Raw genomic sequence first — 15,466 nt, 5'->3', positions numbered from 1 at the left:
TAGCTCTGAGATTGAAAGTTCATATTTTTTCAGGTGTCATGACATTTTAAAATGTGCTTTTCAGTTATTTATTAGGGTAAAGTATTTTGAATTTGAATATTAATACCAAGTTTCAAGATTTTTTTTCACATTTGGTTTTGCATTTAAACACCAAAAATAACACCAAACGTTTTTCATTAGTCTTCATCAACACTGCCATTTGTGATGTTAATCATCTTAATAGCATGTTGAAAATGTTCTTTTGGGGGCTGTTTTGAAGATTAGTTGGCATTAGTTGGATTTATATTTAAAGAAATAGGAATATAGGTAAGAGTTAGATGTGTGGTAAAGGCTGTAAGACATTCTTAGACTTAAATTCTGTGATTGCTTGGTGGTGGAAGAATTCGGACAAAAAGGCTAAATAAGAAAGAGAAAGATATGAAAATACAGGTACTATTGGAAATGTTTTGTTTTGTTTTAAAGACAAGACCTCATTGTATAGTTCAAGCTGGTCTTAAACTCAGTATGTATCCCAGGATGGCCTTGAACGCACAACAGTCCTTTGGCCTCAGCTTCCTGAGTGTTGGAATTACAAGCATGTGCTGCCATATCCAGCTCCTATTCTATTTCTTTGAAAACGCTATTGTAGCAAAGAAGATTGAATATCTTATTATTGTCTATAATTGATATTGACCTCTTAGTGGACTAGAACCTAAGACCATAAATTCTGTCAGTGTTTTTTAATTGTAGCATTGTGATTAGTGCTTTTGCAAAATTGCCAGAACTTTTTAAATAGTTGTTATTTATTATTATGTCATTAAGGCTTTTATAGTGAAGTGTTTTGTCCTTCTTAAAAGTGATTAATCTGCTCCTACATTTCTGTAGTTAACACTGTAATGTGTCTTGGAGCTTAGTAATAAAGCTTCTTGAAATAAATTCAGCTGATACTAAAAAAAATACAATTCCAGCATGCAGGAGGCTGAGACAGGAGGGATTGCTAAGAGTTCAAGGCCAGTCTGGACAACATAGTAAGTTCATGGCCGGCCTGAACTTGGGACCCTGTCTCAAAAAACTAAAACAAGCACAAAAAAAAAAAAAAAAAAAAGGTATATGTCCTGGTGACAGTCTAAAACAAATGGTGCTGGCCAGTAGAAATGCAACATGGGTCAAAACAGGAGATGTGTATATAATTTAAAACCTGTTACTAGCCACACTTAAGAAAATGGAGGGTTGGGCATATATAACTCAGTGGTAAAGTTTTTGCATAGCATGTACTAGGCCCTGGGTTCAATCGTCAATACCATATATACACACAGATAAAATCAAATAGGTGAAATTAAACACCTAAAATAAATATAAATTAAAATTTCATGTAATCAGTATAAAAAATTCTTGATGAAAGCCAAATGTGGTATTGCATGCCTATAATCCCAGCTACTTGGGAGACTGGGGCAGGAGGATTGTAAGTTTGAGGCCACATTGGGGAACTGAGTGAGTGAGATGTTATCTAAGTGGTTGCCTAGCTGTTCAATACCCATTAAAAAAATTCCTTGGATGAGATAGTGCACATTCCTTTTTTTTTTTTTTTTAATATACTAGAACTTAGAAATCCATTTTATATTTACATTTAGTGCACATCTCATTTTATACTATTGGCTACATACTCAGGTACTCAGTAGCTACATGAAGTTAGTTGGTACTGTATTGAACAGTACTCAGCCTCCTAAAATGTTGATAAATGCTGAATCCAGAAAGCCTTTTTACCATTCACATGCAACATGGAAGGAAATAAAATGTAAACACAGCTATTATTGAGAATGATTTTTGAATTTGAGTCATTTACATTTGGAGTTCATGTTGGTCTTTTCTTCAGACTAAAATATATTGTATTCTATACTTCGTAGTATCAAAGCTCAAGCATGATACCAGTTTTTAAATTAATCTTTTTCAGTTTTTAGTTAAGCCCCTTTTTCTGTTTTCTTTTAATATTTTCTAGTAATAAATTCCTGCATTGTCCTTCTACTTCTTGACAGTTTTAGTGCTTTCACAGAGACATATTGATTGATTGATACGGGGTGTTTTTGAGACAGTCTTGCTGTGTAGTATAGGCTGGCTGGCCACTATGTAGCCAGGATAGCTTTGAATTCATGGCAGTCTTCCAGTTTCAGCCTCCCAGAGTTATGATTACAGATGTGCACTACCATGCCTGGCTAGATTTTTTTTTAATTAAATGCTCGAAACAGAGATTTTGTCAGTGAATTTTTTCGTTCTTGGCAAGCAGTTGAAATTAAAACTGTCTTTTCTAGATATGTAGTGCTTTAATAATGAGGGAATCCCCAGAGTCTACCCTAAGGTAGACTTACTGTGGTTTTGAATTTGGGGGGAACCATCTCCATGAGTCAGAGTGTGTAGCTAGGTTTTTTTTTTTAAATAGAAAAAGTATCTTTTATAAACTATCTTGATGTTGACTATCTTATATTATGTCTGTGTTAAATACCATTACTACTTCATTAAAAGTGTCTCAAGAATTCTCCGTGTGTGTATGTTGCAACTTTTTCTGGGATTGAAAACAGATTTGTCGTGGCAACATCTTAACTCACTTGTTAAAGTACCCTTGTGTCTAACATGCCAGCAAGGCCTCAGTATTATGTGGTAAAGGACTTGTAATTTGCAGATTTGAAAGAAAGACTCTTAGCAGGCGTATCTTTTGTCATTTAGTAGTGGTACTATTTGACTTTTATTTACTGTATTTAATAAGTTTCCTCATGTGGAGTATAATGTAACTAATAGAGAATTTCCTAATAAGGAGAAAGAAAATGATAGAAACATCTCAATGTAAAAGTACAGATCATCTGGAGCAATGTGGCTCAGACATTAATGTGCATATGAATAACTTAAGAATTACTTAAGATTTACTTAGCTTACTAAAATGTAGATTCTGATTTATTAAATCTGAATGGAGAATGAGATCCTGCTTTTTTGAGGTGTTCCTAGGCTGTGCTTATGCTGCTGTGCTTTTCTTGAGTAGTAAGAATGTAGACTTTAGTTTGTAGAAGAGGAAACTAAACTCAAGGGAGAATTTTACTGACTGAAAATTGCATGGTTCATTAGTGGTAACTAAGACTATTCTTTAAGTCTCTTAGTCATTCTTTTTGTAATGTACTATAGCAGTGATGATGAACCATTTAGAAGCAAGTGTCCGAACTGCAACCCAAAACTCACTTACTGCAAAGTGCCAGCACTGTGATTAAACCTGAATTACTGAGGTTTTAATTTAGAAAAAAACAACTTATACTTTACCACAAGTTATACCATACCTTTTGCCATTAAAAAAAAAATAACAGTGTGCCATAGGTTCACCACCACTGCACTGTGGTATTCCTGTAGTTACAGTCATTGCCTTGAAAATTTAAGCTGCTTTTATTTTCAGAGGAAGATGATAAGTTAAAATGTCATTTATATGGAAGAATAAGAAATTATAAACACACTCAAACTTACTAGTTTTATAGATTCCTGTTTTTTTTTTGAGACAGGCTCCTTTTTTTTTTTTTTTTTTTTTTAATGTTTCAAAGTTATTATTGCCCATACTGAAAATAGTAGGAACTAGGTTTTTATTTTTATTTTGTGTTTTTTCAGGAGACAGGGCCTTGTTATGTAGTTTAGGCTACTCTTGAACTTTTAGTAGTCTTCCTGTCTCGGCTCCCCCAGTGTTGGGATTGCAGAACGCACCACCAACTTTTTAAACTATGGAATTGCGTATCTTCTACTGTGATAAGCAAGTTGATACTCTGTTTAGGTGACAGGAAAGTAGTTATGAGGTACCATTTCCAGCTCTTGTTTGTTGTGAATGTATGACTTCCATTTTCTTATTTTAAAAGTGTACTTTATTCTGAGGACATTTATCCTCCTGACATAAGAATATGGGCTTAATATTTTCACTGGATCTTGTCTCATCACTTTTTTGGAGTTTTAACGATGATGGTTGAAGAAACATACGATACATTGGTCTTTAATAAGATTTTCAGCAACTTAATCTTGAGAACCCTACTGTTTCCCCTTTCTCTCTCTCTCTCTCTCTTTTTCCTTTGTTTTAGGATAGGGTTTTTGCTATAAGGTTTAGGCTGACCTTAGACTCATTATGTAATACCAGTCTGGCCTTAAACTCACTGGGGTCCTGCCTCAGCCTCCCTAGTGCTGGAATTACAGCATGCACCACCATGTCGAACCTGGTTTGTCTTTCTTAAAGAGTTAGCTGTGATATATGTATAAGTCATTTATAAGGGTAGAAAAGACTTAGGTACTGCCTATATATATCTCACTATTTCAGTACAGTTATATATATGTGTGTATATATATATATATATATATATACACATACACATACACACATATATATATGAAACAATGTACTGTATGTGAAAGTCTGGATTTAGTATTATTTATGTAGCCTTGAAATAATCTTCCTTTCCTGCTTAAAAAGTCATCATGGAAGTCATATAAAAAGTTAAAAGCAAAGTAAAGTGCTTATGTCTCTACCTAAATTGATTGAAAGAGTAACATTGTTATATCAAGGAAATAGAATATAGAGGTTGCCAAAAATATATATGTTGGGAAAAGAAAAGCTTATATAAATATTTTAATATTAAATGTATTGACATCATGAGATTAATAAAGTTACCTTTGGCCTCTACAATTATAAGAGATGCTCAAAGTGGTGGCCATTAGCTTCCAGACATTTATTAGTATAGCGAACCACTGAAGTGTGTATACTTTTTTTGGTGGAAGAATGCTTTCTTAGTCAATGATTTTTCTTCAGATGGTTCAGAAAAGCCTTCCAAAGAGTAGAGTAATCACTAAAGCAGAGGTTAAGTGGTGAGAGAGAGAGACATTAGTAGATTGGATTAACTTCTTTGGTTGTAATAGAAAATACATACTAGCATTTGAGAACTTATTTCTGTGTCAGCAAATGAACCTTGAGAAGATCATGTACTTCAGTCTTGAGAAATAAGCTTTTGTTGGATGAGTCTAAATTCTTGATTAGAGAAGGCTATATAGATTTCTTTCATAAAGCTGTGTGTACTCTGGCAACTGACTTATCTGACAGCAGCAGTTTGCCAAATAATGTCATCCTATGGGTGGTTGTGGAGTATGTTGTGTTCTGTCTCTGACATGCTATTCACATGGTATACAGAGCATTGGCATCATAAACCTCAGTAGCTGTGATATGAAGAGGTCTCTAGTATATTAGGTGGGTATGAAGGAAGGGAAGTTTTGGTATACTTTTTTAGTCCTCATTTTATCAGATTTTGGAATTTTATCAGATTTTATCAGTCCGCATTTTATCAGATTTTATCAGATTTAAAATTCAGCGACTACTTTCATTCAGGCTCACTTTTGTGTATATTTGTATGTCACTTTTTTTATTCATCTCATACACCCACAGTTTGGTATCATAATAGAACCTAGTACTGAAATTTTTACCTCTTCTGTTCTACTATCAAAATCTTAACCTTGCTTTGTATTCTTGTAGTCTTTTTTTCTTTTTCTCATGTTTTAAAAATACCCCTTTGGAAAGAATACTTGTTCTAATTTAGCATTCTTCATGCTGTGACTCCAGCTTTAAGTCACAGTTTGAATAGTATCCTTTTGGCTTGGGGTTGGGAAAATTTTTAAAATAAGAGTATATTTGACATGTTATCTAGAAAGCTTGAAAAGGCATCTTGTAAAAGTAGATCCTTGGGAAAACACTTAGAGGAAAACATTCTGAGGACTATGAAAATGGAATTAACTGGAAAGTTAGTGGTGCTACTGTATTCCTAAGTGCTCTACTTGTGACAGTTAAGTGTAGATTGAGCCCAGGGCTCAGCACATTAGAGACTTAAGGAAGAAATCATTTCTTCAATTTTTCCTCTGCAGTGGTGGTGACCGCGGTGGCTTCAAAAATTTTGGTGGTAAGTTCTGAGTATCCCAAAATGTTTCAGTGGAAATGCTATATACATCTAAAAGCCACCAATATCCCGCAGACGCAGTCTAAGCCCTTTTTTACTCTGTTGAGGCTGGTGTATGTTGTGTGCTTTTTAAAAGAATTATATATATTTATATACACACATTATATCTATCTGTATCTCAAAGTAAATATTAAAAAGCCAAAGCTGATCTCAAACTAGTCCAATGGATTTCTACACAGTGTATTTGCATGAAAGAGTCTGTGGTGACCAATGAATGAGACCGTCACTGGATTTTGACAGTATTTTTTTTTTTTTTTTCAAAAAATAAAGGTAGCTGATGTGTGTGTGTGTTATTAAATTATCAGGGCTTTCCAATCAGCCTTCACAACCAGAGCTTAATGAAAGTGATACTGCCAAAGTAGTGGGTGCCGTCTTGGACAGGTTTAAGAAGAAATTGTTCATACTCACCTTGATTTCTTAAAACTTTTAATAAAATTTAATTTACATAGTTTATAAATCTGTGATGGTTGACTTTCAAGGACTTTGGAAGTGTTTGAGTTTTCATGCCTTGGTTATTACTGTTTTTAAAAAAATTATTTCAAATGAGTTGCCTTAAATAGCTTTTTTTTTTCCTTTTTCCTTAGGTCACAGGGATTATGGACCCAGACCAGATGCGGGTAAGGTTTTGTAGTAGTTTGTAATTTTGCAGTTAAAGAAATGTTAGTTTTCAGCTTTTTAAAGGGGAAAGTATGTGTTTGGAGAAATTTAATATTGCCTAAAGGTAGAGAGCTTTGTTTCTAAACAAATGCCAAAAAGAGAAATGTAGGGGTATTGATGGGGAAGATTGCTGGGGAAATTGCTATTTTTGTTTTCCCATGGTCCACTTTTTATTCTTGAAGGAAACACTTGTGTTTTTACTGCTAATAAGCGTTATTATTTAAATTATTGTAAGTCAGATTTAATGAAAGTATTGGTATCATTGAGGAACTAGAAGAAAAAAACTGTGTTTATGAAAATCCTATGTTGGACTGATAGTCTGCTGAGGGGACTTAGGAAATCTGAGTTCATACAAGAGAGAATTGTCTTATTCTGGATAGAAGTCAATGATTTTATGTGACTTTTTATTTTTAAATGAAATTCAAGGCTACAGATTTACTCATGGAGACTTTTGAAAGTTGTGATTTAGAAGTTAAAAATCTGTTTAAGCCAAAATCTTTTAATATATATTGAAATCAAAACTTTTGTTTTTGTTAAGATGCCAAAGTATTCTATATGGATGGCAATTTCTGAATTATCCCTTGATGAACTGAATTTTTGTACATCTTTCTTACTTTGTTATGCTAATCCAAAAGTGTGCGTGTAAGGTAAGGGGTATGCACAAGTCCTACCCTCTGATCTGTACAAGGCTTATTGCACTGAGTGTGAAACCAGCACTTTTGCTTGGCTTGCTTGGAAGTTCAGAATGTCAGATTTGGGGGAATTTTGTCCTAGAGAGCTTTATTACAACTTTTAGGTTGTTTTTTTTTTTTTTTTTAATTAGAAATTGAATTCATGACCTTACACTTGTGAGGCAGGCGCTTATGACACTGAGCCATATCCCCAGCCCCACAACTGTTAATTAGTCATAAAAATTAAAAATTTGCCAAAAGAAGAAATGCTACTTTAAATTCACTCTTCATCACTTTATGAGCTGTAGTCCTGTATCAGATCTGGAAAGTGAGATTTTAAAGACCTCCCTTTGACTAGGTCTATTTATATTTCAGAGTGTGTACTTGATGCACTTAAAGTTTAGATGTAAGAATTGGTCTACAATTTTATTTTAAACACTACATGTTTACATAATTTTTTTTAGATTAGTCTTTCATTTTGGTCTTAGAAACAGTTGAATATTGAACAATACATTTTTACTCTTAATTACTAAACAGGATGTAGTAGAACTAAGGAATGTAAAATTAACCATAATTTTTTCTCCTTAGATTCAGAATCTGATAATTCAGATAACAACACAATCTTTGTGCAAGGACTTGGGGAGGGTGTGTCTACAGATCAAGTGGGAGAGTTCTTTAAACAAATAGGAATTATCAAGGTGAGTAGAATATGGCTTGTGTTAGAAATTTCTTACTTATTAACATCCTGTAGTTAATGTACATAGTTTTTTCATAAGCGTATGTACTCCAATGAGGGTTGCTTGTTAAAATCCTCTAATGTTTGTGTTTACCGAGATCTGTAGACCTTTGCTAAATTTATAAAGATTTTATTTCTTATGTTTTACCTTTCTGTAGCCTACCTCTGCTTTAACTTCAATCCTAGGAGCTCTAAAAATAGTTTCTGACTAACTCTTCAGATTGAGAGAACTACTGGGTTTGGTGGCACATGCCTGTGATACCAACACTTGGGATACATTGCCTCAAATTCAAGACCAGAAAGAAAAGAAGTTCAAGGCCAGCCTGAACTACATAGGAAGACCCTGTCTCAAAAAAATTCAAATAAATAAATACCAAAAGAAAAGTGTTAGAATATTACAGATTCTGAAATCTATGAATGTACAAGCATAAGTTGTTATTAACAACTGTTTTTTCATGTTTAATATCTATTCTGCCCAATATGTAATGCATTATTTTGTAATCATTCACTTGAGTGTCCTATGCACTGTTGATTTTAAGCATTTTCTTTTTATCTCTTTAACTAGAAAGCAGTTTTTAAAGCAGTGTTAAGTAAATAATAATAACATTTGAAATTTGTCATTGAGACAGGATCTTGCTATGTAGTTCAGGCTGGCCTTGAATTCACTATGTAGTTTAGACTGACCTGGAACTTGTGGAGATGCTCCTGCCTCAGCCTTCTGAGTATAGGAATTATACATGTGTCCCAACATGCCCAGAATTTGTCCTGTCCCAAAAAAGTTTGTTCGTTTTTTGGTACTGGGGATGAAACTCACGACCTTAGGATTGCTAGGCAGGTACTTACACCCCTGAGATAAATCCCCAGCCCCATTTGTCCTTGTTTTAATGTAGAATTACTCTTTTTTTTTTTTTTCTTCTTGGGGTATTACAGTTTTTTAGGAAACTATTTAAATATGAAATATAGAGCAGTTCACACAGTTTCATAAAGTAAAACTTTTCCCTTGTCTTCTGAACATCCTTCCTGACGTAAATGATTTACAAAGTATGTGTATTTACATGAAGCATTACCTACATTTAATTTTTGTGGGGTTTAAATTATATGGAGGTAAGTAATGTCCTGTCTGCCTCCCATTTCTTCCTTCTTCCTCGTTTTCTCTTTCTTTGACAGTGCTGGGGATCAAACCTCGGGCCTCATGCATAGGCAAATGCATGTTCTGCTATTGAGTATAGCTCCAGCTCCAGCTTCTATATAAATTTTTTTTGTCTTTTTGAGACAGGGTCTCCCAAGGCAGTTCAGGTTGGCCTTGAGCTCACTTTGTAGCCCTGGCTGGTCTCGAATTCACAACAATCCTCCTGCCTCAGCCTCCTGAGTGTTGGAGTTAGTGTGCCATCATACTTGGCTTCTCCTATATAACATTTTTATAGCTTGATTTTCATTTACTTTAGCTTGGAGAGTTTTTTGTTGTCCAAACCTGTGGATGATTTCAATTTCATGTTAGGTGATAACGTCAATTTTTATATTAGGTACATATTATTTTACAATATGGATATATGAATTACTTTGAAAAATAAATATTATCTAAATGGTATAGTTGTTACATGTTCTTGAAATGCTAACATCAACTTGTTTTTTCCTTAGACAAACAAGAAAACTGGAAAACCGATGATAAATCTTTACACAGACAAAGACACAGGGAAGCCAAAAGGAGAGGCAACAGTGTCATTTGATGACCCTCCTTCTGCAAAGGCAGCCATTGACTGGTTTGATGGTATTCCTCATTTGTATAGTTTGCAATAATTGTTTCTAATGTGAAAGTCAAAATATATTCTAAGAGACTGATTGTAGTATTTTTACTTCTGTAAATATTCATGAAAGCTAGAGTTTTTGTGTACTTATAAAATGAACTTTTTCTTTGTCTAGAAAGAAATTTTGTTATACCATGCCTTGCATGAGACTTAACTCTAACCATGATATAAGTACTAGAAAATTGGCCTGGTTGACACTATATTCTTTAAAAATGTAGTTTCCCTTTCAGTGTAAAGTTAGTCACATACTTAGAAGGACTAGTAAGACTTTTTTTCTTCTGCTAAAATGAGTAAGGTATCCAAAATCTTCTACCAAGATAACCACTGATAATATATGTTGTTAATTTTGCTTCTAGGCTAATAAGATATATTTTAAGTTTACCATGATGTTCCCAATACAGTTTTACCATTTTTTTTTTTTTTTTTTCTGGTACTGGGGCCCAATACAGTTTTGTCTCATGGTTTTTTTTCATTTAACATTTACTTTTCCGTGTTACTACAAATCCATGATAAGTAACACTGCATGTTTATGAACTAGACACAATTTTATTTTCAGTGCTGGGAGTGAGTATCTTTCCCCATCTCAGTATTCTTTCTTTTTAAACCAGGTCTTATTATGACTTTTAGAATACTGATCTGTGAGTTGGTTCCTATGTCAAAATCATCTCTTACATCTTAGGATGTTGTGGTGAAGGCTTTGGTCAGGGAACTGAGATTCATGGATTTATAGCTATTTTATGAATGCTTGAGTACTTCTTTTTAGATACCAGTTCTCTTGTTTAATATAAAGCAAAAAGGCTAATTCTTATCCCTAACACCTTAAGACAGCAGAATGTATGTATGTGTATATAAGTAGTTGCATATTGTACATCCATGGTTTTTAAAGGTACAATATGTACGGGTTAAAATTTCATGTGGTACAAGGCATATATAATGCATAGTTGTTTTCCACCTTGACTCCACTCCATCATCTTATTTGTCCTCCTGGGAGCTAAGTAAGCATACAGTGGGCAGTGCATATGCAAGCAGACGTGTGAATATGTAGGTACATGTACATGCGCACCATTTTCTTAAACAGAAACGGGGACATGCTTCATACATTGTTTCTCAGTTGACTTTTCATGTAAAAATATTAGATGTGGGTTTTGTGTGTGTGTATTTTTTTATTTTTAGCTTAATAAAAAATGATAGCTGCTTTGTTCAGTAGGTTGATATCATACTTAATTCTGTTATTGGACTCTTTGGCACGCTAGAGTGAATTTTTATGATCATTTCAATTATTCCTATAAACTAAAAATTCCCAATATAGATTTGTATTTTTCTTGGGAGGTGCAGGTGTGTGATAGCATTTCTTCAAAACCGTTTTCTTTCTGCTTAGGAAAAGAATTCCATGGCAACATCATTAAAGTGTCCTTTGCCACTCGAAGACCTGAATTCATGAGAGGAGGTGGAAGTGGAGGTGGGCGGCGAGGTGAGATACTTGCTGCTCACAACCCTGAATACTGTACAAGGCTTGAGTTTGAGTCACGTTCTCTTCCTGCTTGCACGAATTTGCTATTATCCTTTTTCTCCCTAGGTCTTTTTCCTTTTATGTTAAAGTGAGGAAGAATATTGACTAGACTAGGTAAATGAGGTACCCTAATAGCTAAGAAAGTAGTGGGAGGTTATAGAAAGAATTTTGGAAAGCTGTATAGCAGTTTGTTGTTCACCTGGAAATCATGAGCAGTTGTGCAAGTGCTAATTAAGTAGTTCTTAAGCTCCTTGATTATTTTTTTTGTTTTGTTTTTATCGGTACCAGGGATCGAACTCACGACTGCCTGCTTGCAAGGCAGGCGCTTATGCAACTGAGCTAAATCCCCAGCCCCAAGCTCCTTGATTCTTAAACTTCATTATTTCTATTGGATCCATTTCCTTAAAATTTGTAATTTATGGGCCAGGGATATAGCTCAGTGGCGTGGCACCTGCCTGGCAAGCACAAGGTACTGAGTTTGAGTCCTGATACCAAAAAAAAAAAAAAAAAAAATTGGAATTTGTCTTCTGATTTAACCTTTATCATTAAGACTCTCAGGCTAAGTAAGATAATGCAAAAAGTGCATTTTGAAGTTTTTTTTAGTATATTATTTATATTATAATGTGTATCTGATCTTTGTTCTTACATTTTGTGTCAAAGAATTACAGAGTTCTTTTGTGAGGGTTAATTTTGAGGAGGCTATCCAGGAATAATAAACATTTGCTCTTCCTTCTTTTATGTAGTACTTTTGTATTAATTTCTGCTATATTGATTTTTTTCTCCTTTACCTACCTTTTCTCACTCAGGCCGTGGAGGATATAGAGGCCGAGGAGGCTTTCAGGGGAGAGGTGGAGACCCCAAAAATGGAGACTGGGTTTGCCCTAATCCGTAAGTACTCTGTTTATTTTGGTGGGAATAGAGGTCAGCATTGAGGCTGGGGTCAGAGAGTACAAAAAGAGGTTTTGAATCCTTTGGAAACCGTCTAGGAGCATTTTATTTCCATCCTTTCTCAGATCATGTGGAAATATGAACTTTGCTCGAAGAAATTCCTGTAATCAGTGTAATGAGCCTAGACCAGAGGACTCTCGTCCCTCAGGAGGAGGTAGGTCAGCTCTTTAGTGCAACTACATGTTTTTTTCTTCTAACCAGTGTTAAAGAGGCTTTACATCATTTTGTTGGTCTCATTGGTTTGCATTTCTACTTTGCAGATTTCCGGGGGAGAGGCTACGGTGGAGAGAGGGGCTACAGAGGTCGTGGGGGCAGAGGTGGAGACCGAGGCGGCTATGGTGGAGACAGAAGTGGGGGTGGCTATGGTGGTGACAGAAGTGGCTATGGTGGAGACAGAAGTGGGGGAGGCTACGGTGGAGACAGAAGTGGGGGAGGCTATGGTGGAGACAGAAGTGGTGGTTATGGTGGGGACAGAGGAGGTGGTTATGGTGGAGACAGAGGCGGTGGCTATGGAGGAGACCGAGGTGGGTATGGTGGAGACCGAGGAGGGTATGGTGGAGACCGAGGGGGCTATGGTGGAGACCGAGGGGGTTATGGTGGAGACCGAGGAAGCTACGGAGGAGATCGAGGAGGTTATGGAGGAGACCGAAGTCGAGGTGGCTATGGAGGAGACCGTGGTGGTGGTAGCAGTGGAGGCTATGGTGGAGACCGAAGTGGAGGCTATGGAGGAGACAGAAGTGGTGGTGGCTATGGAGACCGAGGTGGCTATGGAGGCAAAATGGGAGGAAGGTGGGTATTAAAATCCATTAAAATTTGTTTTAGAAATTATTCATAAATGTTTGTGTTTGTCTGGATATGTGTATGTAGTATTTTTTCTCATTATTAAAGAAATTGAGGTAGACAGATAACTTGAAACTGTTAAGGATTCTCAATCTAAGTAAGAGAAGACCACACTTTTTATGGATGTGTTCTTGTTAAATCAGATGGGCTAAACCATGTGTGATGGCAAGTGCCTGTAATCCCAGTACTTGGGAGCCTGAGGTAGATTGAGAGTTTGAGCCTAAACTGTGCTATTATATAGTGAGAGCTTGTCTTTATATTCCTCCCAAAATAAAAAACACCTCCCAAAATAAAATTATATGGGTTATGTACATAATATGTGAATGATGTGGAATAGAACAATTCCAAGAGTCAGTGATATAAAGTAACTTATTATTCTAAGGGTATATATGCCAGAGGCAGTTTAGGATAATGAGAATTAATATAGTATTTAAAGAATGCTAGAGGGCCGAGGATTTAGCTCAGTGGCATAAGTGCCTGCCTTACAAGCGTGCAGTGGTGAGTTCAATCCCTGGTAACAAAAGAAGGAAGGAAGGAAAGAAAGAAAGGGGGGAGGAGGAAGGAAGAAAGAAAGCTAGAGCTGAAAGAGTCTGAGTTCTGTCTCTCCCACTTAACCAGCTGTGTGGTGAGTTACTTAACCCTTTAGATTGTCAGATATAAAAGGGAGCTAATAATACCTCGTTTGTAGGATTGTCTTAGGTTATAACAGCTGTGGGGTACTTGTTAGCTATTATTAATAGCCTAATTATTGTCTGTGAACACTTGTCTTCCTGTGTGGCATATGTTTTTATATCCTTGAGTTACAGTCATACTCCTGAGGTAGAGTACCTCCCATTTTGTGTAGTCAAAGTAACTTTCCAAGGTCATATAACGAAGCAGCATATCCTGAATTCATATATGAAAGCTTGTTTACTTCCCATTACCACTCTTCTTGGCATAGTCTGTAATCTGAAATAATACAGTGGTTTATAGTTCTTTTTCTGGATGAGAAGGATTGAACTTTGTCTTAAACCTGATAAATGTTTATATTCTAAGAATGTAGAAATAGATATGTTGTCAGTCTTTCAGAAACTTAACTGATGCTAGTCACCAGCATCCTGAAGTGTCTGATACTCCCTTGCTATGAAATTAGAATTTAGTCTGGCTCTTTATTTTTCATTCCTAGAAATGACTACAGAAATGATCAGCGCAACCGACCATACTGATGACTGTTTTGAATGTTCCTTTGTCTCTGACATGATCCACAGTGAAATTGCCAGAGTTTTGCCTGCTGCTTTCCTCGTGGCCTCTTTTCGGGTAGTGAAATTAAGTGACATTTGGATTTTTATTTGGGTGGGAGGGCTGGGACAGTTTTTCTTTTAGAAATGTCATTGAAATTTTCCTTTCTAGTTTCCCACATTCTCCTTCCCAATCCTTGAAGCAAAGTGCGTTGTAAAATATTGCCAAAATGGAAAGTGTTTTGTAATACTGCAATAAAGGCTGCTTGTTTTTGTGGATTTGTGTACATTAGTGCATTTTTCTGTCACACTCAAGCACAGTTACAGCAGACTCTATTCCTAAGGAATTAGGAAGTGAATTCTGCTTCAGTAAATTAAAACACTACTTTCAACGTTATTTATGGAGTTCAACTTTGCTTAGAGTAATAATTCTCAAGGATGATTTTGAGTTAGAGTTACATGAGAAGTTTGTTAAAATTACAAATTTTGGGGGCCAAGGATTTAGCTCAGCAGTGTAAGTGCCTAGTGTGAGGTTGTGAGTTCAATCCCTGGTACCAAAAAACGTTATTAAAAAATCACAAATTCTAGGGGGCTGGGGATTTAGCTCAGTGGCATAAGCGCCTGCCTTGTAAGCAGGCAGTCATGGGTTCGATCCCCGGTACCGATAAAAAAAAAAAGACAAAAAAAAAAAATTACCAATTCTTGGGCGTCAGCCTAAGTCAGAGGTAGTTGTGGGAATATTTATTTATTTTATCAGTACCGGGGGTTGAACCCACAACCACACACTTGCAAGGCAGGCACTTAATGCCGTTGAGCTAAATCCCCAGCCCGGGAATATTTATTTAGAATAAGCTCACCAGATGTTTATTCGTCAGTTTAGTGCCTGTTTATAGTTGAGAGACATTAAAAGCACTTTGAAGGTTGGTAATAAGAAGGCTTCAACAAACCAACGTTAAGTTTTTAACATATTTGGTATTTATTCAGGAACTTTTGTTTTTGTTTTTGTGTTTTGAGAAGGCCTTTGAAAAGCCAGTTTGGCTTTGCACTTACAGTCCTTCCTCTGCCTCCTGAGTGCTAGAATTACAGATATACTCT

The 15,466-nt window shown here is 35.7% G+C and overlaps 1 protein-coding gene across 1 annotated transcript in view; it reads left to right on the top strand.

Moving 5' to 3' along the window:
• Positions 1-14,650, top strand: part of Taf15 (TATA-box binding protein associated factor 15) — a 30,195-nt gene extending 15,545 nt beyond the window's left edge. Inside the window, exons 8-16 of the mRNA XM_063250929.1 lie at positions 5,896-5,930; positions 6,572-6,604; positions 7,904-8,013; positions 9,690-9,819; positions 11,235-11,327; positions 12,173-12,254; positions 12,380-12,468; positions 12,575-13,103; positions 14,320-14,650. Coding sequence (XP_063106999.1) covers positions 5,896-5,930; positions 6,572-6,604; positions 7,904-8,013; positions 9,690-9,819; positions 11,235-11,327; positions 12,173-12,254; positions 12,380-12,468; positions 12,575-13,103; positions 14,320-14,359 — 1,141 coding nt within the window. The 3' untranslated portion in view covers positions 14,360-14,650. The remainder of the gene's footprint in view (positions 1-5,895; positions 5,931-6,571; positions 6,605-7,903; positions 8,014-9,689; positions 9,820-11,234; positions 11,328-12,172; positions 12,255-12,379; positions 12,469-12,574; positions 13,104-14,319) is intronic.
• Positions 14,651-15,466: the final 816 nt, after the last annotated feature.

The sequence above is a fragment of the Cavia porcellus genome, unplaced genomic scaffold (assembly GCF_034190915.1).
Source record: "Cavia porcellus strain 051 isolate PalLab524CR breed Dunkin Hartley unplaced genomic scaffold, mCavPor4.1 scaffold_6, whole genome shotgun sequence".
Classification (NCBI taxonomy): domain Eukaryota; kingdom Metazoa; phylum Chordata; class Mammalia; order Rodentia; family Caviidae; genus Cavia; species Cavia porcellus.
This window is presented reverse-complemented; position numbering and strand designations above follow the sequence as displayed.